This window comes from Dama dama, chromosome 1 (assembly GCF_033118175.1).
Source record: "Dama dama isolate Ldn47 chromosome 1, ASM3311817v1, whole genome shotgun sequence".
Lineage (NCBI taxonomy): Eukaryota > Metazoa > Chordata > Mammalia > Artiodactyla > Cervidae > Dama > Dama dama.
In genome coordinates, this window is record NC_083681.1 from 55,889,780 (window position 1) to 55,916,260 (window position 26,481).

Genomic DNA, 26,481 nt, shown 5'->3' on the forward strand with positions numbered 1-26,481 from the left:
TACATTACGATGTATTCTGGTCTGGGACCCAAACTGTGAGGTGTGTTTTGAGCAAAGTATGTGAAAACATTTCTCCGCAGAAGTTATCTTTTGGTTATGGTGCATCATTTTTTAAAAACTATATTTTGTTAACTGCACAACTTCAGCCAGCCATGCCTCCCACCTTACAAATCTATAAATTCCAGATAAGTTTATTTATTGTAAGCAACCTAGATATACCAATTTAGATCCTCCTAGAAATTTCCATAGATAAGGACTCTTCACTATCTTTTGGCTAATAAATATCTTTAGTATGTTTATTAGGAGGTTGGGTTATTAGTTATATATAGATTTTTTAAAATAAAGAGTTTTAATTGAGGTCATTCATTGTTCTCTGAGCACATTTAAGCAGAAGGGAATGCACTATAGGCCTGATTGCTAATCCTTTCCTTCCAGGTTTACTCTTTTCACACTGAAATTTCAAGCCCTAAAGAAACTCCGTTGCCAGGGAGACTTAAAGGCCAAGGGTTTAAAGGTCCACACAAATTAGCCATCTTCCAAGGGTATCCCAACTCCTCTAATAACCAGCTCCACCACTTCTCATTGGTTATGCATTTGTAACTGGAATTAGATCACAGAATACCTGAAGAGACGATGGCTTTGTTAAAATTTATTAACAAAAATCCTGTAGAATATGTGTCAGAATTGATTCTGAGGATGTTTGCCAAGGAAAAAACAATGTAATATTAAGTATGCTAGACAAGGAGAAAATAAAATAATATTAAATCAGGCTGAATTTATTGATACATGTACACTTACCAGAGATTCTAAATTCAATGTATCAGCATCCAGGCATTATGCATCTCAGAGTGGTTCTGTTTGTGTATCTGAAACCTTGGCTCAATAGTTCAGTTCAGTTCAGTTGCTCAGTCATGTCCGACTCTTTGCAACCCCACGAACTGCAGCACGCCAGGCCTCCCTGTCCATCACCAACTTCTGTAGTTTACCCAAACTCATGTCCATTGAGTTGATGATGCCATCCAACATCTCATCCTCTGTCGTCCCCTTCTCCTCCTGCCCTCAATCTTTCCCAGCATCAGGGTCTTTTCAAATAAGTCAGCTCTTCGCATCAGGTGGCCAAAGTACTGGAGTTTCAGTCAATAGTAGCCCATGCTTTATAAAATTGGGACACCAGCAATTTCTTGGTGTAATGTGGAAGAAAGAATCCAATGATTTATTGAGAAAAGGTTACTGGAATGATGTTAACATCACCTATGATGAGCTAAGCCAGTCTATATCATGCTCTATGGGAGATCTCAGAGGACACTGAAAAACACATTGGTGAGGAAAGTGTCAGCATCCTTGAAAAGCACTGTAGTGGCCATCCTTTATGCCTGGATAAAGGTGAGAAGTGCTGCCATTGAAACTGGCTTCCTGAGTTCAAAGGCAATGATGAGATTCTGCTAGGTGGAGGCCAAGTAGCAGCACTCACTGACAGAGGCAACGTAAGCGTGGTTTCTATAATAGACACAAGCCTGGAATAGTAATTAGAATGGTTTAACCCATAGGTTTTCTTGGTAGTGACTAACTGCTCATGGTGTCCCAACTCCAAAACCGGATCTCAGTAAGGCCTATATGTTCACTCTTCGATTTCCTATTTCCCTCTATGATCTTGCAATTTCAATTTCTATTCATTCTAACTGTTAAATTTGTATTTTCAGCTCATCCTTCTCTTTTGAGTAAAAGGAAATTTAAGGAGACCACTCAGAGTTTGACATGTTCCTGGATTTGAGGAAATACAAGGAATGGTATCAAAGTCATACCTGAAAGCCTATAAACAGCAAGGGGCTGTGTTAGAGATGCTCAAGCCCATGGCAGAACAAAATGAGGGAGGCAGTTTTGGAAATGAGCTGCATGTCTTCAGATGTTGGGTCAGTGATACCTGGTTCCTTAGACCAGCTATGGATCCTTTGTTACTGCTAGTAAAATTTTATTTTTAAATTTATTTATTTTTAAAAAATTTTATTAGAATATAATTGCTTTTCAATGTTGTGTTAGTTTCTATTGTACAGCAAAGGGAATCAGCTGTATGTATACACATATCCCCACTTTTTGGGATTTCCTTCCCATTTAGGTTACAACAGGGTCCGACTCTTTGTGACCCCATGGACTATAGTCCACCAAGCTCTTCTGTCCATGGAGATTCTTCAGGCAAGAATACTGGAGTGGGTTGCCATGCCCTCCTCCAGGGGATCTTCTTGACCTAGAAATTGAACCTGCATCTCCTGTGTCTCCTGCATTGCAGAATTCTTTACCGCTGAGCCATCAGGAAAGCTCGGTCTACTACAATAAACTAAAATTCTTAATGACTGAAATAAGAAAGTTCTGTGACTATAAAGAACTGGGAAAATAATGGAGTCTGCACAGGATTTTATGGGAATGGGAAGAACAGAATCACAGAATGAGTTTAACATGAAGTAGTGAGGAAAAATAAAGTTTGGGTTCAGCTTGGTCAGGAAGTCAGTTCCACCTGTTAGAAACTGAATGATTTCAGTTGAAACAGTGTAAGCAGGTCTCTTGTTTCTAAGGGAGACAAAGAAAGGGAGGCTCTGTATTTAACACTTAGTGCCAAAGAGGCACATTCAGTCCTTGTCTCAGGTCTCCTATGAAGATTCAGATGTCCTACCTTATGATACCAGTGCAGGTATAGTTCATTTTTTTCCCAACACAACAAAAATCCAACTACCTGAAAAAAAAAAAAACAAAGAAAGAGAAAAAACCAAGAAGCTACCCCAAACTGAACTCAAAATTCCTTTCACAGTCTGGCATTACATTCACTCTTTGCTACACCTGCCCTTTTCATCATCTAAGAGTTTGCCATGCTAGTCCTCTGCCTAAAAAGCTATCCCTCCCCATGCTATGGACCCATCAAACACACTTCACATGTTACTTCCTAGCTGTAACTTTCACCAGCAACCCAGAGAGAATTTACTATCTTCTCTGGGATATTGTAACAATCAGTACACTGATATCCTTCCTGAGTTTCTACCAATTTTCTTTTCCCTGTGATGGAGCTTATTCCTGGTATTAGGTAGAGACACTAGTGAAAGAATAGAGGTCATGGGCCAGCCCTTCCAAGGGTCATTTAAAAGCTCTTTTTGGGGGCTTTCTTGGTGGTTCAGTGGTTAAGAATCTACCTTGTGATGCAAGCGTTTGATCTCTGGTTGGGGAACTAAAACCCCACATGCAGAGGAGCAACTTAACCCATATGCCACAGCTAGAGAGTCTATACACATCAATGAAAGACCTCGAACTATGCAACCAAGACCCAAAGACAGCCAAATAAATAAATAGTTTTTTTTTTTTTTAAAAGCTCTTCTTTGAGGAACCAGTGCCATTGTTACAAGTGTTAACAACAGCTGTTAACATTGGTATTAGTCGATAAACCATAATTAGGTTTGAATCTAAATCTATGTAATCACCAAGTCAGTGTGAAGACACAGACTGAAAACTGGAGTCTTCAGATTCTTAGGTTATTAAGGAGAGTTTGAATGCATAAGGCACTCACCTTTTTATCAAAATAATTTTATGGATATGATTTTATTTGTACTTTGGTGGTGGTTTAGTTGTTAAGTTGTGCACAACTCTTGTGACCCCATGGACTGTAGCCACCAGTCTCCTCTATGTTTCAAGCAAGATGTTTCAAGCAAGAATACTGAAGTGGGTTGCCATTTCCTTCTCCAGGGGATGTTTCTAACCCATGGATCAAATCTGGGTCTCCTGCATTGCAGGCTGATTCTTTACTGACTGAGTCACCAGGCCATTTATTTGTACATTACCAAGCCCTATAAAATATCATTAAATATTATTATAGTTCTCATTTGAACCAAGAAATTGAGGCTTAGAAGAGTTATGTGACTTGGTAAAGGTTACAAAATAACTTAAAGCAGAAACAGAGTCTAGGTCTCCTCTTTTGTTGCCACTGTATCCAAAAACATGTAGGGCAGAGGAGAAGCCTATTAAAAAATACATGGCTTATTGGACAGTGGAAGTCCATCTTAGTTTTATTTTGATCATGTATGAGAGTAGTACAATTCGGTGGCCAGATTCTAGCCCCAAATACATCATTCATCTGCATTTTTCTCATTAAATAGAGAAGTTTCTAACTAATTTCTGTCTACAGACATCCTTCACGCAATGACTTTCAAAATGATAATCCTAATTAGAATCTGATTTATACCAAGTATCTTAGCCTACTTTTCAGGCCTTACAAAATCTATCACACATCTATTGTTTTAACCATATTCCCCATTTTCTTAACTATCCCCTACATGCTAACAGTACTGATTCTTCCCTCTTACCTAGTCACACTCCATATATCTCTGTTTTACTGACTTTGTCATGATATTGCCACAGTCTGGACTTTCTTCTGCACTCCCATAAACATGTGTCTAAATCCAACATCGGTTCAAGATCCCACTCCTCTGCCACCTCCTCCAAGAAGTTTCACTTAATCCTCTTGACTGAAAGTTACCTCTTCCTGAACTTTATTTAGGCCTTCTAATGACAATTATAATGCTCTGTCTGTGTTGGTTATTTTTGTCTAGGACTTACTTCCCTACTAGATTCTAAACTCATTGAATTAAGGACTATTGTAACTTTATTTCTCATACCTCTGTCTTTGAAGTGCCCTGAATAAAATCAGAAACTGCATGTCTTTGATCTCTGTAACCTCAGTACTTATGACTCATACAATAATCAATATATTTTGCTGAAAGAAAAGTTAATGCAAATGCCAACTGATTTGGGAGTTGGGTTTTTTAGTGTCAGACAAGAAATAAGTTGGGACAAGAAATTATGAAATCAGAGAAAGATATATACATCCTATGCGTAAGTGGGTACCGAAAAACTCCAGTAACCTAAACGTTAGTCTCCCATAAATATTCCACTTCTACAGATTCCTCTGTTTCTTGGCCTCAGTTTCTCATACTACATGACACTACTATGTCTGGTGTGAATTTCTCACACTACAGATACTACTGTGTCAGGAAATAGGCAGGGTCTCTACTGTGTAAAGATACTCGCTAAAATAAACGTACTTTGCACCTGGACTAGGGGACTAGCACTTGCACAATATAACAGGTGTAACACACTAGACTCTGGGCACACTAGTTTGTAAGGCCCAGAAAGACTGATTCTCAGGAGATGCACTATGAAATGAATAGTTAAATGTGTAAAAGTACTGCCATGTGAAGGTGTGAGCATCTAAAATGACAATACTGAGTGAACCAGAAAATAAGCCATGAAACAGAGGAAGAGAAAAGGGATGTCCTGTCTCCTTTTCAAAAGGTCAAAGTAGAAAGATATACCTTCTAACAGCACAAATCTGCGCCTCCCCCCCCACCAATCTATCCCTCCTCCCCAATATTCGAGGGGCTGATGTAAAACCAAACTCTGCTAAGGGTGATCTGAGGGCTCCCAGCACCAATTGGGAACCATACCATGGACAAGAGCACCTCATGAGGCTACTTGAAAAGGGGGTGGGGGAAATGGGAAACATTACTCACCACCAGCATTGTTGTGTAGGCAGCCAGGATCCCAAGGACACTCAGCAAGACAAGGGACCAAAAGAACCAAATTCTTGTACCTAGGAAAACAACCCTGCAAAAACATGTTTCAATTCCTAAAATACATATATTAGTAGCATCTGTGTCAAGGATAAGGGATAAGACTGGACTAGATGAGGTATAAGAAAACAGGGGCTAAGAAGAAAAGCAATTTGGGAATAGATACCGTTTGGGGATATTTATTTCAGGAGTTTTAACTTTGTTCTATAGACAATAATGTTCGTTAATGGGGTTCTGTGTGAGTTGTATGGCTTTTAAAAGCTATTTAGAATACTATTAGAATTAGAATACTATTTAGAATACTCAAAAACTTTGTACTCAGTAAAAAAAATATAGAAATTCTGGAATGTCAAAAGAGGAAAAGTCATCCGTAAGTTCACTGCTTTCACATAGTTAATATTTTCCATTTCAGCAGAGTTTTTATCCATATATGTTTTATTACATAACAGCAAGCAACTATATTAATGTCTATATTCTGTGTAAGAGCTTTGGACCCTTTAAAAACATCTCTGGTCTTTTTTGTGTCTAAAGTAGTTTATGAGATAAAACTGCTAATAAATTGATTTCTTAAACAATGTTATAATTGCACAAACCTTGTAGATAGCATCACCCACCAGAGGGGCAGACAGCAGAAACAAGAACTACAATTCTGCAGCCTTTGGAATGGAAACCACAATCACAAAACAGCAAGAAAAAATTGAAACTGCAGAGGATTATGTCCCAGATGAAGAACAAGATAAAACTCCAGAAAAACAACTAAGTGAAGTGGACAGAGGCAAGCTTTCAGAAAGAGTTAAGAATATTGACAGTGAAGATGATCCAGGATTCAGAAAAAGAATGGAGGCAAGGATTGAAAAGATGTAAGAACTGTTTAATAAAGACCAAGAAGAACTAAAGAACACACACACATAGATGAACAATAGCTGAAATGAAAAATACACTAGAAGGAATCAATAGCAAAATAAGTGAGGCAAAAGAATGGATAAGTGATCTGGGAGACACAGTGGTGGAAATCACTGTTGCAGAACAGAAGAAAAAAAAATGAAAATAAATGAAGACAGTCTAAGAGACCTCTGAGACAACATTAAATGCACCAACATTCACATGATAGGGGTCCCAGAAGGAGCAGAGAGACAGAAAGGAATTGAAAAATTATTTAAAGAGATAATAGTTGAAAACTTCCCTAACATGGGAAAGGAAACAGTCACTAAAGTCCAGGAAATGGAGAAACCCAGGCAGGATAAACCCAAGGATGAGCATGACAAGACACATAGTAATCAAATTCACAAAAATTAAAGACAAAGAAAAAACATCAAAAGCAAGGAGGCAAAAGCAACCAATTACATACAAGGGAATCCCCAGAATGTTATTAGTTGATTGCTCAGCAGAAACTCTGCAGGCCAGAAGGGAGTGGCACAAAAAATTCAAAGTGATGAAAGGGAATACCTACAACCAAAAATACTCTATACAGCAAGGCTCTCATTCAGAATTGACGGAGAAATCAAAAGTTTTATAGTCAAGCCAAAGCCAAGAGAATTCAGCACCACTAGACTCGCAAATGCTAATAGAACTTCTCTAGGCAAGAAAAAGACCAGCAACTTAAAACAACCTTATACATATACAGACTACTGTATCAAAACCTCATGGAAACAGCACAACCAAAAACTAATTAGATGTGTGCATGTGTACACACACACACACACACACACACACATACACACACAAGGAATCCAAACACAACACTATAAACTTAGTCATCAAACCATAAGAAAGTAGAACAAAAGAGGAAGGAAAGAAAAAAGACCTAGAAAAACAAATCCAAAACAATTAAGAAAATAGCAGTAGAAGCATACATATTGATAATTAACTTAAATATAAATGTATTAAATGCTCCAATCAAAAGACATACACTAGCTGAATGGATACATAAAAGACCCATATACATGCTGTCTATGAGAAACCCACTTCATGTCTAGGAACACATTCAGATTGAAAGTGAGGAGATAGAAAAAATATTCCATGCAAATGGAAATCAAAAGGAAGTTGGAGTAGCAATACTCACATTAGGCAAAATAGACTTTAACATAAAGACTGCTACAATGGACAAAGAAGAACACTACACAGTGATCAAGGGATCAATTCAAGACGAAGCTATTATAACAACTGTAATTATATATACATCTAACACAGGAGCACCCCAATATATAAGGCAAATACTAATGGCTACAAATGGACAAATCGATAGTAACACAATAATTGTGGAGGATGTTAACACCCCAGTTATATCAATGGACAGATCATCCAGACAAAAGATCAATAAGCAAACACAAGCCTTATGTAACACATTAGACCAGATACACTTAGTTGATATTTATAAAGTGTGTGCTGTTGTGGTCAAGTCTTTGTGAGCCCATGGTTTGTAATCTGTTAGGCTCCTCTGACCATGGAATTTTCCAGGCAAGAATACTGGAGTGAGTTGCCATTTCCTACTCCAGGGGATCTTCCCACCCAGGGATTGAACGTGTGTCTCTTGCTTTGGCAGGCAGATTCTTTACTACTGTGCCACCTGAGAAGCTGATATTTATAAGGCATTCCACCCAGAAGCAGCAGAACACAAATTCTTCTCAAATACACATGGAACATTCTCCATGACTGACCACATGCTGGACCACAAAGCAAGACTTGGTAAACTTAAGAAAACTGAAATCATATAAAGCATCCTTTCCAAACACAAATCTATGAGATGTAAAGTAAACTACATGAAAAAAGTATAAAAAACAAAAACACTTAGAGGCTAGATAGTATACTACTAAACAACCAATGAAGCACTGAAGAAATTAAAGAAGTAATAAAAACAAAAAAACCTAGAGACAAATGACAATGAAAACTAATGACCCAGAACCTGAGATGCCGCAAAAGCTATTCTACCAGGAAAGTGTATATCAATATAATCTTACCTCAGGAAACAAGAAAAATCGCAAATAAACAACCTAACCTTGTACAAAAAATAACTAAAGAATAAGAAAACATGAAATTAGTAAAAGGAAAGAAATCATAAAGAATAGAATAGAAATAAATGAAATAGAAACAAAGAAAACAACAGCAAAGATCAATGAAACTAGAAGCTGGTTCCTTGAAAAGATAAACATAATTATAAACATTTTGCTAGATTCATCAAGAAAAATAGGAGAGGACTCAAATTATTCACATTAGAAATGAAAAATAAGAGGTTACAACAGACACCACAGAAATACACAGGCTCATATGAGACCATTATAAGCAACTATACGCCCCCCTCAAATGGACAACTTGGAAGAAATGGACAAATTCTTAAAAAGGTACAACCTTCCAAGACTGAAACAGGAAGAGATAGAAAATATGAACAGACCAGTCATATGTACTGACATGGAAAGTGTGATCAAAGGTCTTTCAAGAAAAAAAAGTCTAGGACCTAATGGTTTCATGGGCAAATTCCATCAAAGGTTTAGAGAAGAGTTAACATCTATCCTCATGAAACTATTCCAAAGAAACTGCAGAAGCAGGAATATTCCCAAACTTATTCTATGAGGCCACCAACACCCTGGTACAAAAACCAGACAAGGATATCATGGAAAAGAAAATTATAGGTCAATAACTGTGATGAATATAGATACAAAAATCCTCAACAATATTCTAGCAAACTGAAACCAACAACAGATTAAAAGGATCATGCATCATTATCAAGTGGTATTTATCCCAAGGATGCAAGGATTCTTCAATATATACAAATCAATCACTATGATACACCACATCAACAAGTTAAAGAGTAAAAACCATAAGATCATCTCAATAGATGCAGAAAAGCTTTTGACAAAAATTCAGTAGCCATATATGATAAAAACTCTCCAGGAAGTGGGTATAGGTGGAACATACCTCACTATAATAAAGGCTATATATGACAAATCCACAGTTAACATCATATTCAACAGTGAAAAGGTGAAAGCATTTCCTCTAAGATCAGAAACAAGACAAGAATGTCCACTCTCACCAGTTTTAGTCAACATAATTTTGAAAGTCCTAGCCATGGCATTCAGAGAAGATAAAGAAATAAAATTAATTCAACCTGAAAAAGAAGAAGTAAAACTGTCACTGTTTGCATATGACAAGATACTATAAGTAGAATATCCTAAAGATGCTACCACAAAGCTACTAGAGCTCATTAATGAATCTGGTACAGTTGTAGGATACAAAATTAACCCTATTCCATTCCTATACATTAACAACAAAAAATCAGAAAGAGAAATTTAAGAAACAAATCCATTTACCATTATATTAAAAAGAATAAAATATGTAGGAATAAATATACCTAAGGAGGCAAAAGACCTGAACTCTGAAAACCATAAGACACTGATGAAAGAAACTGAAGATGGAAAGATGTACCATGTTCTTGGATTGGCAGAATCAATATTGTTAAAATGAGTATACCATCCAAGGCAATCTACAGATTCAATACAATCCATATGAAAACACGAATGCCATTTTTCACAGAACTAGAACAAAAAAATTTAAAACATGTATGGAAATACAAAAGACCCTGAGTAACCAAACCAAACATTGGAAAGAAAAATGGAGCTGGAGGAATCAGGCTCCCTGAATTCGTACTATATTACAAAGTTACACTAACCAAAGTAGTACTGGCACAAAGTATTGTACTGTCACATAGATAGAAATGTAGATCAACAGAGCAGGATGGAAAAAACAGAAGTAAACTCACATGTGCTAAGTCATGTCTGACTCTTTTTGTGATCCTATGGACTGTAGCCAGCCAGGTTCCTCTGTCCATGGGATCCTCCAGGCAAGAATACTGGATTGGGTTGCTGTGTCCTCCTCCACAGGATCTTCCCAACCCAGGGACTGAACCTACATCTCTTAGGTCTCCTGCACTGACGGGTAGGTTCTTTACCACTAGTATCACCTGGGAAACCCAAAACTCAAAACACCTATGATCAACTGATGTATGAAGAAATAGGCAAGAATATACAAAGGAGAAAATACAATCTCCTCGATAAATGGTTCTGGGAAAACTGGACAGCTACTTTTAAAAGGATTAAATTAGAACATTCTTTAACATCATACACAAAAAATAAAATAACAATGGGTTAAAAATCTAAAAGTAAGAATAGATATTATAAAATTATTAGAGGAAAACATAGGAAGAGCACTCTTTCACATAAATTGTAGCACTACCTTTTTGATACATCTCCTAGAATAACGGGAAAAAATAAGCAAATGGGACCTACTTAAACTTGAAAGCATCTACATAACAAAGGAAACTATTAACAAAATGAAAAGACAACACACGGAAAGGGAGAAAATATTTGTAAATTATGTGACTGACAAGGGATTAATCTCTAAAATATACAAAGAACTCATGCATCTCAACAGCAAACAAGCAATGAAATATAAAAAGTTGGGCAGAAGACCTAAATAGACATTTCTCCAAAGAAAACATAGAGATGGTCAACAAGCACATGAAAAAGATGTTCAACACTGTTATTTATTAGAGAAATGAAAGTTAAAATTACAAGGTATCACTTCATGCCAATCAGCATGGCCCTTATAAAAAGTCTATTATTTACAATAGCCAAGACAAGAAAACAACCTTAATGTCCACTGATGACTTAATAAAAATGTGGTTTATACATACAGGGGAGTATCATTCAACTATATAAAAAATGAAAAATGCCATTTATGACAACATGGATGAACCCTGACAGCATTATGCTAAGTAAAATCAGTCAGACAGAGAAAGATAAATACCATATGACTTCATTTATACATGAAAAATGGAAACAAACCAACCAAACTCATAGACACAGAAAACAGATTGGTGATTTGCTGGAGCCTGCCGGCAAACGAACCGGTCACGGATGCAATCGCTGGAATACCTAAGAAAATAGAGACTCGGAAAGATGGGGTTGAGAGGGACGGAGTCAGCTCTTGACTGAAACCGACAACCGACAACTTTATTGAGGGGTAACATACATATATATGCTAACAGGACTCACTAAATTTAGATCAAGGACATGTATACGTGCAGAATCACAGGCATTAGTCTTCGCTCAGGAATTTTATCTCAACTCTTTAAGACTAGCGTCTTAGTATGATTACAATCAGTTAAAGATTACCTAAAGATTACCTAGACATAAACCATAAACAGGAGCCTGACAATCTCATCAGGAAAATGGGTAAAAGGTCGCTACAGCAATTTCCTTGAGGGAGGTAAGAAAGGCCAACCTGCACTTTAATAAATCAGGGGTGGCGGGACAGAGAGGGACCTCTTGATCTCTCTCAGGGCCAAGAAGGAGCCTGAGCAGTCAGGCCGGCTCCCCGCATCTCCCCCTTTTCTTTTGACTAATGGCCTTTATATATCTCCCTCAAGGGAAATGGCTGCGTTTGCAAACGGGAAAACATCAACAATCTTTTATTTATCATTTCAGATAGGCATTGACAAATGCAAGGGCCAAAACACAGCAATAATAATATGCATATAATAATAAAAATTATAGATTTCCACCAACCACCATGAAACCAGGCAGATATCTGACTCCAAATGCTGGAGTCAGAAAAATCCGTAGCGGCTACTTGTTGTTTCATATCTTCTAAAGCATCAGAAACATTTGAGGAATAATCAGGAATATATACACAGCACTCCATTTTTATTAAGGCACATGTACCCCCTTGAGAGGCTGTTAGAATATCCAGAGCCATACGATTTTGTAGAACGGCTTTTCTCATCTGTTTTTGTTCTTCATTAAGAGCCTCTAAAGCTCTTCTAGTATCTGTCAAAGCTTGTTTTGTAAAATTGTTCAAAGCCTCTACTCTGAGCATAATATCAGTGGCTCCTAAAGAGGGCACAAAAATTGAGGCTAAATAATCATACCAATGAAAAACAGAGCGTGACCATCGGGCTTTAACATAAGGTAAATTAACAGGATGACTAATTTTTTGCTTATGAATTCTTCCGGGGGCAAACACAAACCCTAGGGTACATCTCCCCACCCATCCTACAGGGAGCCAGGGCCAAAGATTGTATCCACAAATCCATCGAGTGTTATTTGGGGCTACCCATCTTATACCAGGGTTATTTTCCCAATCTGTCCCTGCCATTCAACAGACTTGTTGGCAATAAACGTTACATCCATTACAGTCTTACATTTTTGGGTAGGCAATAGGCCGGGAGGAACGGGGAGTGGGAAAGATCCGCCGGGCCGCTGGCACGGCCGGACCCGCCGCCGGGTTGAATCCTCTGGGTGGACTGCGCAGACCCCACCCGTTTACCTCTTAACGGTTTCACGCCCTCTTGAACTCTCTCTTGTCCTCAAATACCAAGTAATGGTACAATATATCAGTCAGGCCAGAGAAACTGGAAGAGCTAGGAATAGTTCAGAGCAGGAATCTGGCTAGAAAAGGTGATGAGACGGGACAATGCTTCTGTCTCCAGAGTCTTAGGAAGCCCAGTAAGGAGAAGAGGAAGAAACAGAGGCTGGAGGTGAGGCAGAGACATCAGGGTTCATGGACAGAGATCATGAAGACCAACCAGTGGAGGTGTCAGTAACCCAGACAGAGAAGCTGAGGAACAAGGTATCAGGGAGTCATCTGAATAGAAGGACTGTGGGCACGGGAAGCACAAAGAAAGCTTCTCACTGAGCAGATTTGGTCTAAGTTTGAGAGGGAGCATAGGTGAAAGGGAAGTAGAGTAGCTGAAGGTGCTGAGCAACCATACCCCTCCCCAGAGTTGTGCTTCCCATCCACTAGCTGCAGAACACCTGATTTTTTTCCACTCTCCCTCTTATGTCACTAGATCTTTTCAGCCTAAATAGCATCCATGTGGCTATCAGACCAAAGAACTCTTATACAAATGAAAAATAAAAAGTGAAACTCACCAGTCAAAGCCATTGTATTCATTTGAAGTCTCCACCCATGCAAACAGCAAAATTATAGACAAGAAAAATGACATAATCAGCCATGGGTAAAATAATTGCTCTCTCTGGGAAGAGAAAGAAGTCTCATTTAGCTCCATTTATCCATCATCTCTCAGCAACATCTGTTTATACTCCCCAGAGGTCTACGTAGTTATACTGCAGCATTACACTCCCCAGGCTGGAGAGAACACTGTATTCTTTCACCCCTATGGAATTTTGTAAAAGCCTATTTATAACATTACCCTGAACTGGAATCATTTTTCTACAGATTTGTATCTGATGTCATCTGTTTCTTTTTTGAGGAAAAGGAACTTCTGTTGCCCTTCTATATATTGCCAGTGTCTATCACAGTGTCTCAACAACCATCTGTTGAATTTATCCACCTCATCAAGTATCAAATGTTTGTTCATTAGTTGAGTAACATGTTCATTCACAAATTCACTTAATCATTTAACTACCCACATTTTTGGGAAGGGAGGAATTTAGGGAATAAACAACCTCCTTTTTTTTTTTTTTTGAGTAGCCATTTTATATGAATACAATGCTAGGGACTTCACAAATGATTTTCATTTGTTTTATTACTCAATATAGTCGTATAAGTTAGGTATTGTTAACCTCATTTTGCAGAAGAAAGAACTAAAGCTCAGAGAGGTAAGGTAATTGACTCAAGGTCACATAGCTAAATGGTGGCAGGGGCACTATCCAGATATGTGAGCCCAAAGCCAAGATGGAGAGGAGAGTATTTTTATGGAGAAGGTGAACAAACTGATCCTTGAAGACAACCCCATGAACTGAAATCGTATCAAAATCAGCCAAGTCAGAGTTGTCAAACCCTGGGAACATTGCTGTACCACATGAATGAGAAATTTCGCCTCCTTGGGATACTGCATCCAAACTATTAAAAATGTATACCATCTCTGCCTTCTATAAATTATGTGGCTATTGTGAAGACTAAGACATAAGAAATTAAATGGGAAACATAGAAAGAATACCCCAAAAAGGTGAAAGACACTACAGGCATTAAGGCACTTAACCACTGCTTCCAGAGTGTAGGAAGATGAAGAGAGCAGGTTTTGACTCAGGTTTATATGCACTCTCTACATAAAATATGTGTGACCTTTTAAAAACATGTATCAGGCATGAGACAAGTGCTGGGGCCTGGTACACTGGGAAGACCCAGAGGGATCGGGTGGAGAGGGAGGTGGGAGGGGGGAACGGGATGGGGAACACATGTAAATCCATGGCTGATTCATGTCAATGTATGACAAAAACCACTACAATATCGTAAAGTAATTAGCCTTAAAAAAATAAAATAAAATAAAAACATGTATCAGATAAAGTCACTCCCCTGCTTACAACTCTCCCAGAACTTGCTACTATATGAGAATCATCATCCAAACTGCCTGCTGTGGCCCAAAGGTCCTACATGATTAAGCCTTGCTCACTCCTGACCTCATCCCACTCTACAAACTAATGCCATTTCTGAACTCCAGTCATGCTGTTTTTCTTTGTTTTTAAAACATGACCAAATCTGTTCCCAGTTCAAGAGCTTTGCATTTCCTTGTTCCTCTGCCTGAAATATTTTTGCCCCCAGACATATACATGGGTGGTCCCACGTCTTCACTTAAGAGACTGCTCACGTGACATTGTTTCACAGTAGTCTTCTCTAACCATGTTTCCATCTACCTAACACATTTTCCTATGCATTGTCTTCAAAGCTCTTATCTCTAGCTGAAACCATGTTTCTTCATTACTGTTTATTACCTAACTCATCCCAGTAGTCTGTGACACGCAGGAGTGCCAGAGGCCTTAGTGGTCTTATTCACTATGGCACATATTCAATAAATGATGAATAAATACATTTCCTTATTTTGATTTTCACTGTTGTCACTCATTTGAAAATGTTCAAATCCTCCACACTGTTTCCAGGAAAAAGTTCAAACATTTTAGTTTGACATAAAGTTACTACACAATCTGGTTAAAACATTCTCTAACCTGATCACTTACCATTTATCACCTAATAAGTATAAATTCAACAATTTATTGTGTTGATTTTTCACTGAACACACTACTATTCTCCTTGGTATCTTAAAATCTGTAGGGACTCTTAACTCCCTACATGGTAGAAATAAAATTCTTAAAACCACACAACATCTGTCCCGCCTCTGTCTCTAGCTTCACTTCCCATCACTTCTCCATCCATATCCTCTGCTCTACCTAAAATACACTTTATACTAAGCACTTTGACTCCTCCTCTGATACCACTTCTTTTGCCATCTTCTTTTCTTTAGCTATCCAATTCTGATCACCTTTCACCTTATAAATAGTTATTTTTGACACATTACACAAGAGGCATGACTGTCTGCATAGGCATACACACACACACAGATAAACACAGAATTAAAGCACTTCTTTCAAGGCCCATGTTTCCCATATCTAAGAAAATATGGCCCATCTCCTTCCCATTGCCCTGTACCAAAGAACAGCAGCAGAGTGGACGTCTGGGTTTTTTCTTCTGTTGGGCTTCCCACTTGCAGCTGTAGCAGCCATTAAGGAAAGTCATATAGCATTCATAGTTGAAGTTGCGTTTAATCCATGAATTATTTTCCCTTCTTCCTGTCTCCTCATTCCCAGCCTCAGTCTTGTTAATGTCATCCATGGTTCACCCTTTTGCTGGAATGGTAAATAAAATAGTCAGGATCCAGAAGTTCCCTCAAATGTCTCCTACCCCACGATTCTACAGAAAAATCTCCCACATTGCAGGTAGATTCTTTACCAGCTGAGCCACAAGGGAAGCCCAAGAATACTGGAGTGGGTAGCCTATCCCTTCTCCAGGGGATCTTCCCTACCCAGGAATAGAATCAGGATCTCCTGCATTGCAGGCGGATTCTTTACCAACTGAGCTATCAGGGAAGCCCCAACAATGGATAGATCTTTCAAAAGTTTATAATCTAGGGAGATGCACTGGATTTGGTGTAGAAGAGTGGAGCTTCACCCTCTCTTTCCCATGAATTAGCTTAGTATTTATTACACTATTACACTTAGTATTTATTACACTATTCAATGTTTAATTTTCTTACCTCTAAAAGGTACCATATTCTCTGCCCTAGCCAACTAATAGATGCTGAAAATATCAAATTAGATAATAGATATGAATGTGTTTTTAAAACTGTGGTATGCTAGTGAAGTAGCTTGAGAATTTAGAGGCATGGGTTAAGTATATGAAAAAAATACAATCCTTGACTAATGAGTTAGACATACGATGCCTTCCCCTTGCCATTCTCACCTCTCGTATGGCGTTTTTAAGAGCTAGCCTCAATCAAAAATGATAGAATATTCAGAATAGCAGTTGCTGAAATTAGACAAGTTCATTTTTGCTTTTGCCAACAAAAATTTGCCCCCAAAAAGGTATAAACAAAATTATGTGGCATGCTACTCCCCAATGTCATTAGAACCCAGACATCTTCCAATTTGTTCTTCCATGACAGCACATGGCTCCTTCTCAGGGTGCAAAATGGATGTTCAAGCTATATCTATCACTCCAAATGCCAACTATCAGGAAGGAAGAAGGAACAAAGAAGGGTGCTCCCTCTTATTTTAAGGACATTTAAAGAAACTGTATGAGCCATTTCACTAACAGGGGCTTTCTTACTATTAAAAAAGGAAAAATAGATATTGAAAGACATCTAACTGTCACTCCTGCATTTCCTCATACCTCTGTGATAGAACAAAGTTCTCAGACAAAGGAACTTCTAGAGAATGTGTGGAATTAGGGGAGTAAAAGAAAAAATTAAATCAAACAACAAAAATTCTTAAAGACTTGATCCCAGACAATAGTCTTTGCTCCCGGAAATTTTCTGTTGTGCTTCTTTTGTGTGTGTGTGAAAGACAATCTAATGTTGTAGTTAAGAACATGAAGTCTGGACTTCCAATTCAACATGGCTGAGTAGAAAGATGTGCAATCATCTCCTCTTGCGAGAGCTCCAAAACTGCAACTAGCTGTTGAACAACCATCGACAGGAGGATGCTGGAACAACCCACCCTCCCGCAAAAAAAGATACCCCATGTCCAAAGACAAAGAAGAAGATGCAGTGAAGTGGTAGGAGGGGTGCAATAATGATAAAATCAAATCCTATGCCTGCCAGGTGGGTGACCCATAAACTGGAGAACAATAATACCAAAGAGCTATCCCACTGTTGTGAAGGTTCCAAACCCCATGTCAGGCTTCCTAGCCTGGGGATCAAACAAAGGGACTGGGAATACCTAGGGAATCTGGCCTTGAAGTCAGTGGGATTTAATTATAGGATTACCACAGGACTGTGGGAAACAAAGACTCCAATCATGGATTGCACAACAAAATCTTCCACAGGAGACTGAACCAAAACTACCTAATAGTGTTGGAGAGCCTCCTGTGGGGGTGTGGGTTGTCAAGAGCTCACCAAAGGGATGGGGGCACTAGTAGTAGCAGGATGGGAAGGTCCCCCACAGTGTAAACCCTCTTGGAATTCACTATTAACCCTACCATAGAGCCCATAGACCTTAGGGCTGGGTCGCCTCACGACAAACAACTACCAGGGAGGGAGTGTAACCCGAGCCATCAGCAGATAATTGGATTAAGGCTTTTCTGAGCAAGACCCTGCCCACCAGAGCAAGACTCAGTTTTTCCCTTTGCCAGTCCCTCCCATGTCTTACACAAGTGATTTAGTCTAATCCATCAGAGAGTAGATAGAAGAAACAAGAAGGACAGTCCTGTAGCAGCTAAAACAAAAACCATATTACAGAAAGTTAATCATGATGAAAAAGCAGAAAGTTATGTCCCAGATGAAGGGGCAAGATAAAACCTCTAAATTAAGTGGAAATAGGCAAGCTTCCAGAAAAAGAATCCAGAATTATGATAGTGAAGATAATCCAGGATCTTGGAAAGATAACGGAGAAGATGCAAGAAATGTGTTTACCAAAGACCTATGAGAACTAAAGAACAAACAAACAGAGATGAATAATACACTAGAATGGGAATCAATAGTAGAATAACTGAGGCAGAAAAATGGATAAATGACCTGGATGAAAGAATGGTGGAAATCATTGCCACAGAGCAGAATATAGAAAAAACAATGATAAGAAATGAAGACAGCCTAAGAGACCTCTGGGATAACATTAAACGCACAAACATTCATATTATAGGGGTCCCAGAAGGAGAAGAGAGAAAGTGATACAAAGGACCTGAGAAAATATCTTAAGAGGTAATAGCTAAAAACTTCCCTAACATGGGAAAGGAAACAGTCAGCCAAGTTCAGGAAGCACAGAGAGTCCTAGGCAGGATAAACCCAAGTAGCATCAAGATACATGGTATTCTGACAAAAATTAAAGACAGATAAAATATTAAAAGCAACAAGGGGAAAATAACAAATAACATACAAGGGAACTCCCATCAGACTATCAGCTGATTTCTCAACAGAAACTCTACAAGCCAGAAGGGAATGACATGATATATTTAAAGTGATGAAAGGGAAGAACCTACAACCAAGAATATTCTACCCAGCAAGACTCTCTTTCAGATTTGATGGAGAAATCAAAAACCTTCCAGACAAGCAAAAGCTAAGAGAATTCAGCACCACCAAACTAGCCTTATAACAAATGCTAAAGGAACTTCTCTAGGCAGGAAACACAAGAGAAGGAAAAGATCTACAGAAAATAACCCCAAAACAATTAATAAAATGGTAGTAGGATCATGAAAGTGAAAGTGAAGTTGCTCAGTCATGTTCAACTCTTTGTGACTCCATGGACTGTAGCTGCGCCGCCCCCCCCCCCCCTCCCCACCTCCTCTGTCCATGAAATTTTCCAGGCAAGAATACTGGAGTGGGTTGCCACTTATCAATAATTACCTTAAATGTAAATGGATTAAATGCGCCAACCAGAGACATACACTAGCTGGACGGATGAAAACATATGCATATATGCACTTCCACTTACCACATCACTCTGCTTGACCCCCTAAATTGTATGTAATTATTTTATACTGTTAAGTTAATCATGCTCCCATTATGGACTGCAGTTGTAATTATCTTTTTTATCTGGCTATTGATTGTGGAAAATGATAAACATCTTTTACTATTGTGATTATGTAACTTTTAGTAACAATACAACTGTATCATGATTGGTCAACAGATAAATAATAGAACTCTATATATCTAAAACTAGGATTTAATAGAAAAATCTGCAATCATTTTTTAAAATCCAGATGCATATCAGAGTTATCTTAATTTCTGAAAAACAAAAATCCCATGACCGCTTTTTTTTTCCCTTCAGAGCTCCAGATATGTTTCTAATGAGCAGTCATGTTTAAAAACAGCTGGATTACATGATGACCTTTTACTTTTATATAGTTTGTTTCACGATTTTCTATTTCATATCCAGTGCTCCCATTTCACTTAGTTTATGTTTTCCAATTTCTCCATCTTGTCTTTTTTTATGTTCTTTCTCAAGTCTTTATCAAGCATAGTGGAAAAGCTTTTGTATACAGACATATATCTTATGTCTTTTGGAAAACCTACAAATTTTTGTCTAGCTAAAGAATTTATGACTTTTTAAAAGATTTTTTAAATTTATTTTTTATTGAAGGATAATTGCTTTACAGAATTTCATAGTTTTCTGTCAAACCTCAACATGAATCAGCCATAGGTATATGTATGTCCCCTCCATTTTGAACCTCGCTCCCATCTCTCTCCCCATCCTACCCCTCTAGGTTGACAGAAAACCCGTGTTTGAGTTTCCTGAGCCATACAGCAACTTCCCGTTCACTATCTATTTTACACATGGTGATGTAAGTTTCCATGTTACTCTCTCCATACATCTCACCCTCTCCTCCCCTCTCCCCATGTCCATGAGTCTGTTCTCTGTTTCTCCACTGCCGCCCTGTAAATAAATTGCTCAGTACCAATTTTCTACATTCCATGTATATGTGTTAGAATACAATATTTATCTTTCTCTTCTGACTTACTCCACACCTTCACTCTGTATAATAGGTTCTAGGTTCATCCACCTCATTAGAATGGACTCAAATGCATTCTTTTTTATGGCTGAGTAATATTCCGTTGTGTCTATGTACCACAACTTCTTTATCCATTCATCTGTTGATGGACATCTAGGTTGCTTACATGTTCTAGCTATTGTTAATAGTGCTGCAATGAACAATGGGATACATGTGTCTTTTTCCGTTTTGGTTTCTTCAGGGTATATGCCTAGGAGTGGGATTGCTGGGTTATATGGTGGTTTTAATCATAGATTTTTTAAGGAATCTCCATACCATCTTCCATGGTGGCTGTATCAATATACATTCCCACCAACAGTACAAGAGTGTTCCCTTTTCTCCACACCTTCTCCAGCATTTATTGTTTGTAGGCTTTTTGATGATGGCCATTCTGACAGGTGTGAGGTGATATCTCATTGTAGTTTTGATTTACATCTTTCTAATAATGAGCAATGTTGAGCATCTTTTCATGTGTTTGTTAGCCATCTGTGTCTTCTTTGGAGAAATGTCTGTTTAGGTCTTTTCCCCACTTTTTGATCGGGTTGTTTGTTTCTCTGGTATTGAGTTGTATGAGCTGCTTGTATATTTTGGAAATTAATCCTTTGTCAGTTGTTTCATTTGCTATTGTTTTCTCTCATTCTGAGAGTTGTCTTTTCACCTTGCTTACAGTTTCCTTTGTTGTGCAAAAGCTTTTGGTTTAATCAGGTCCCACTTGATTACTTTTGTTTTTATTTCCGCTACTCTAGGAGGTGGGTCATTGAGGATATTGCTTTGATTTATGTCATCTAGTGTTCTGTCTATGTTTTCCTCTAAGAGCTTTATACTTTCTGGTCTTACATTTAGGTCTTTAATCCATTTTTGAATTTATCTTTGTGTATGGTGTTAGGAAGTGTTCTAATTTCATTCTTTTGCCTATAGCTGTCCAGTTTTCCCAGCACCATTTATTGAAGAGGCTGTCTTTGCCCCATTGTATATTCTTGCCTCCTTTGTCAAAAATAAAGATACCCATAGGTGCATGGGTTTATTTCTGGGCTTTCTATCTTGTTCCATTGGTCTATGTTTCTGTTTTTGCACCAGTACCATACTGTCTTGATGACTGTAGCTTTGTAGTATAATCTGAAGTCAGGAAGCATGATTCCTCCAGCTCCACTCTTCTTTCTCAAGACTACTTTGGCTATTCAGGGTCTTTTGTGTTTCCATATGAATTGTGAGCTTTTTTGTTATAGTTCTGTGAAAAATGCCATTGGCAGTTTACTACGGATCACACTGAATCTGTAGATTGCATTTGGTAGTAAAGTCATTTTCACAATATTTATTCTTCCTACCCAGAAACATCTGTTTATGCCGTCTTTGATTTCTTTCACCAGTGTCTTATAATTTTCTGTGTACAGTACTTATGTCTTCTTAGGTAAGTTTATTCCGAGATATTTAATTCTTTTTGTTGCAACGATGAATGGGATTGATTCCTTAATTTCTCTTTCTGATTTTTCATTGTTAGTATATAGAAATGCAAGTGATTCTGTGTATTGGTTTTGTATCCTGCAACTTTGCTAAATTCACTGACTAGCTCTAGTAATTTTCTGATACTATCTTTAGGGTTTTCTATGTACAGTATCATGTCATCTGCAAAGAGTGAGAGCTTTTCTTCCTTCTTTTTGATCTGAATTCTTTTTATTTCTTTTTATTCTCTGATTGCTGTAGCTAGGACTTCCAGAACTATGTTGAATAATAGTGGTGAAAGTGGACACCCTTGTCTTGTTCCTGATATTCAGCGGAATACTTTCAGTTTTTCACCATTGAGAATAATGTTTCCTGTAGATTTATAATATGGTGAGGCTTTTACCATGTTGAGGTAGGTTCTTTCTATGCCCATTTTTTGAAGAGTTTTAATCATAAATGGGTGCTGAATTTTGTCAAAGGCCTTTTCTGTATCTATTGAAATTATCATATGGTTTTTATCTTTCAATTCATTAATATGGTGTATCACATTGATTGATTTGCATATACTGAAGAATCCTGGCATCCCTGGAATAAACCCAACTTGATCATGGTGTATTAGCTTTTTGATGTGTTGCTGAATTCTGTTTGCTAAAATTTTGTTGAGGATTTTTGCATCTATGTTCATCAGTGATATTGGTCTGTAGTTTTGTTTTTTGAGTTGTCTTTGTCTGGTTTTGGTTTCAGGGTGATGGTGGCCTTGGAGAATGAGTTCAGAAGTGTTCCTTCCTCTGCAGTTTTTTCAAAGAGTTTTAGAAGTATAGGCATTAGCTCTTCTCCAAATTTTTTATAGAATTCTCCTGTGAAGCCATCTGGTCCTGGGCTTTTGTTTTGGGGAGATTTTTGATCACAGCTTCAATTTCAGTTCTTATAATTGGGTTGTTCATAATTTTTATTTCTTCTTGGTTCAGTCTTGGAAGATTGAATTTTTCTAAGAATCTGTCCGTTTCTTTCAGGCTATCCATTTTATTGCCATATAGTTGTTCATAATAGTCTCTTATAATCCTTTGTATTTCTGCATTGTCTGTTGTAACCTCCTTTTTCATTTCTAATTTTGTTGATTTGATTCTTCTCTCTTTTTTCTTGATGAGTCTGGTTAAGGGTTTGTCAATTTTGTTTATCTTCTCAAAGAACCAGCCTTTAGTTTTATTATTTACAATTGTTTCTTTCATGTCTTTTTCAGTTATTTCTGCTTGGATCTTTATGATTTCTTTCCTTCTACTAATTTTGTTTTTTTTTTTTCCTTCTTCTTTTTCCAGTTGTTTTAGGTGTAAAGTTAGGTTGTCTATTCAATGCTTTTCTTGTTTTTTGAGGTAGGGTTGTATTGCTATAAACGTCCCTCTTAGAACTGCTTTTGCTGCATCCCATTGGTTTTGAGTTGTTGTGTTTTCATTGTCATTTCTTTCTAGAAGTTTTTTTATTTCCCTTTTGATTTCTTCAGTAACCCATTGGTTATTTAGAAATGTGTTGTTTAATCTCCATGTTTTTGTGTTTCTTACAATTTTTTTCTTGTGATTGATATCTAGTCTCATAGTATAGTGGTTGGAGAAGATGCTTGATATGATTTTAATTTTCTTAAATTTACTGAGGTTTGATTTGTGACCCAAAATGTGGTTTATCCTGGAAAATGTTCCACGTGCACTTGAGAACAAGGTTTATTCTTCTGTACTTGGATGGAATATCCTGAAGATATCATTGAGATCCACCTCATCTAACATATCATTTAAGACTTGTGTTTCCTTATTAATTTTTTGTTTTGATCATCTGTCCATTGGTGTGAGTGGGGTGTTAAAGTCTCCTACTACTGTGTTACTGTCAATTTCTCCTTTTATATCTGTTAGTGTTTGTCTTATGTATTGAGGTGCTCCTATGTTGTGTGCATAGGTATTTAGAATTATTATGTATTCCTCTTGGATTGATCCCTTGATCATTATGTAGTGTCCTTCCTTATCTTTTGTAATCTTTATTTTAAGGTCTATTTTGTCTGATATGAGAATTGCTACTCCAGCTTTCTTTTGCTTCTCATTTGTGTGGAATATATTTTTTCATCCTCTCACATTCAGTCTACATGTGTCTTTAGGTCTGAAGTGGGTTTCTTTTAGACAGCATATATATGGGTCTTGTTTTTGCATCCATTCAGCCAGTCTGTGTCTTTTGGTTGAAGCATTTAATCCATTTACATTTAAAGTAATTATTGATATATATGTTCCTATTGCTATTTTCTTAATTATTTGGGGTTGATTTTGTAGATCTGTTTTCTTTTCTTGTATTTCTTGACTATATAAGTCTCTTTAACATTTGTTGTAAAGGTGGTTTGGTGGTATTGAATTCTCTTAACTTTTGCTTCTCTGAAAAGCTTTTTATTTCTCCATCAATTCTGAATGAGATCCTTGCCAGGTACTGTAATCTTGGTTGTAGATTTTTCCTTTTCAGTACTTTAAATATATCCTGCCACTCCCTTCAGGCCTGCAGAGTTTCTGCTGAAAGATCAGTTGTTAAGCATATGGGGTTTTCCTTGTATATTACTTGTTGCTTCTCCCTTGCTGCTTTTAATATTCTTTCTTTGTGTTTAATCTTTGTCAGTTTAACAGGCTTCCCTGGTGGCTCAGACAGTAAAGCTTCTGCCTACAATGCAGGAGACCGGTTTCAATCTCTGGGTTAGGAAGATCTCCTGGAGAAGGAAATGGCAACCCACTCTAGTACTCTTGCCTGGAAAATCCCATGGATGGAGGAGCCTGGTAGGCTACAGTTCATGGGGTCGCAAAGAGTCAGACATGACTGAGTGACTTCACTTTCACTTTCTTGTGTCAGTTTGATCAGTATGTATCTTGGCGTGTTTCTCCTTGGGTTTATCCTGTATGGGACTCTTTGTGCCTCTTGGACTTGATTGACTATTTCCTTTTCTATGTTTGGGTAATTTTCAACTATAATCTCTTTAAAAATTTTCTCATACCCTTTCTTTTTCTCTTCTTCTGGGACCCCTATAATTTGAATGTTGGTGTGTTTAATATTGTCCCAGAGGTCTCTGAAACTATCCTCAGTTCTTTTCATTCTTTTTACTTTATTCTTCTCTGCAGAAGTTATTTCCACCATTTTATCTTCCAGCACACTGATTTGTTCTTCTGCTTCAGATATTCTGCTATTTATTCCTTCTAGAGTATTTATTTCAGTAATTGTGTTTTTTGTCTCTGTATGTTTATTCTTTAATTCTTCTAGGTCTTTCTTGACTGATTTTGCATTTTCTCCATTTTTTTTTTCAATGTTTTTTATCTTCTTTACTATCATTATTCTGAATTCTTTTTCAGGTAGCTTGCTTATTTCCTCTTCATTTATTTGGACTTGTGTTTCTAGTTTGTTTCTTCATTTGTGAAGTATTTCTCTGCCTTTCATTATTATTATTTTTTAACTTACTGTGTTTGAGGTCTCCTTTTCCCAGGTTTCAAGTAAAGTTTAATTGTTTCTTTGAAGAAGGTTAAATTCTTTCTTCCTTTTGGTTTATGCCCTCCTAAGGTTGGTCCAGTGGTTTCTGCAAGCTTTGTATAGGGTGAGATTTGTGCTGAACTTTCGTTTGTTTTTCCTCTGATGGGCAAGGCTGAGTGAGGTGGTACTCCTGCCTGCTGATGATTGGGTTTGTATTTTTGTTTTGTTTGTTGTTTAGATGTGGCGTCCTGCACAGGATGTGACTGGTGGCTGGGTGATGCTGGGTCTTGGATTCAAGTGGTTTTCTTTGTGTGAGTTATCATTATTTGATTCTCCCTAGTGTTAGTTCTCAAAGGCAATGGCACCCCACTCCAGTACTCTTGCCTGGAAAATCCCATGGACAGAGGAGCCTGGTGGGCTGTAATCCATGGGGTCGCTAAGAGTCAGACACGACTGAGTGACTTCACTTTCACTTTTCACTTTCATGCACCAGAGAAGGAAATAGCAACCTACTCCAGTGTTCTTGCCTCGAGAATCCCAGGGATAGGGGAGCCTGGTGGGCTGCCATCTATGGGGTCGCATAGAGTTGGACACGACTGAAGCGACTTAGCAGCAGCAGCAGCGTTAGTTCTCTGGTAGTCTAGGGTCTTGGAGTCAGTGCTGCCACTCCAAAGACTCAGGGCTTGATCTCCAGTCAGGAATGAAGACTCGACAAGTGATTTGTTATGGCATTAAGTTAGATTAAAACAAATATCCAAAAATGAGACCAAGGATGAACCCCAGACAAATGGCAGTTACAAAATCAGGCAAATAATAATTAAAATAATGGAATATACACAGATACAAATACACTCATGAGCAAAGTCAAAACAGTCCAACAAAAATACAGTATACTGTCCCAGCAAACAAAGGAAATCAAAAATTATATTTACGAGTTAAGAACAAAACTAACTAAAGCACAAACTGG

The 26,481-nt window shown here is 37.7% G+C and overlaps 1 protein-coding gene across 1 annotated transcript in view; it reads right to left on the minus strand.

Annotated features, from left to right (window-relative positions):
- GDPD4 (glycerophosphodiester phosphodiesterase domain containing 4) overlaps window positions 1–26,481 on the minus strand; it is a 156,458-nt gene that overhangs the window by 87,192 nt on the left and 42,785 nt on the right. Inside the window, exons 3-5 of the mRNA XM_061149099.1 lie at window positions 12,794–12,965; window positions 5,543–5,640; window positions 2,666–2,721 (exon numbers count right to left, since the gene is read on the minus strand). Of these exons, the coding sequence (XP_061005082.1) occupies window positions 2,666–2,721; window positions 5,543–5,640; window positions 12,794–12,965 (326 nt within the window). The remainder of the gene's footprint in view (window positions 1–2,665; window positions 2,722–5,542; window positions 5,641–12,793; window positions 12,966–26,481) is intronic.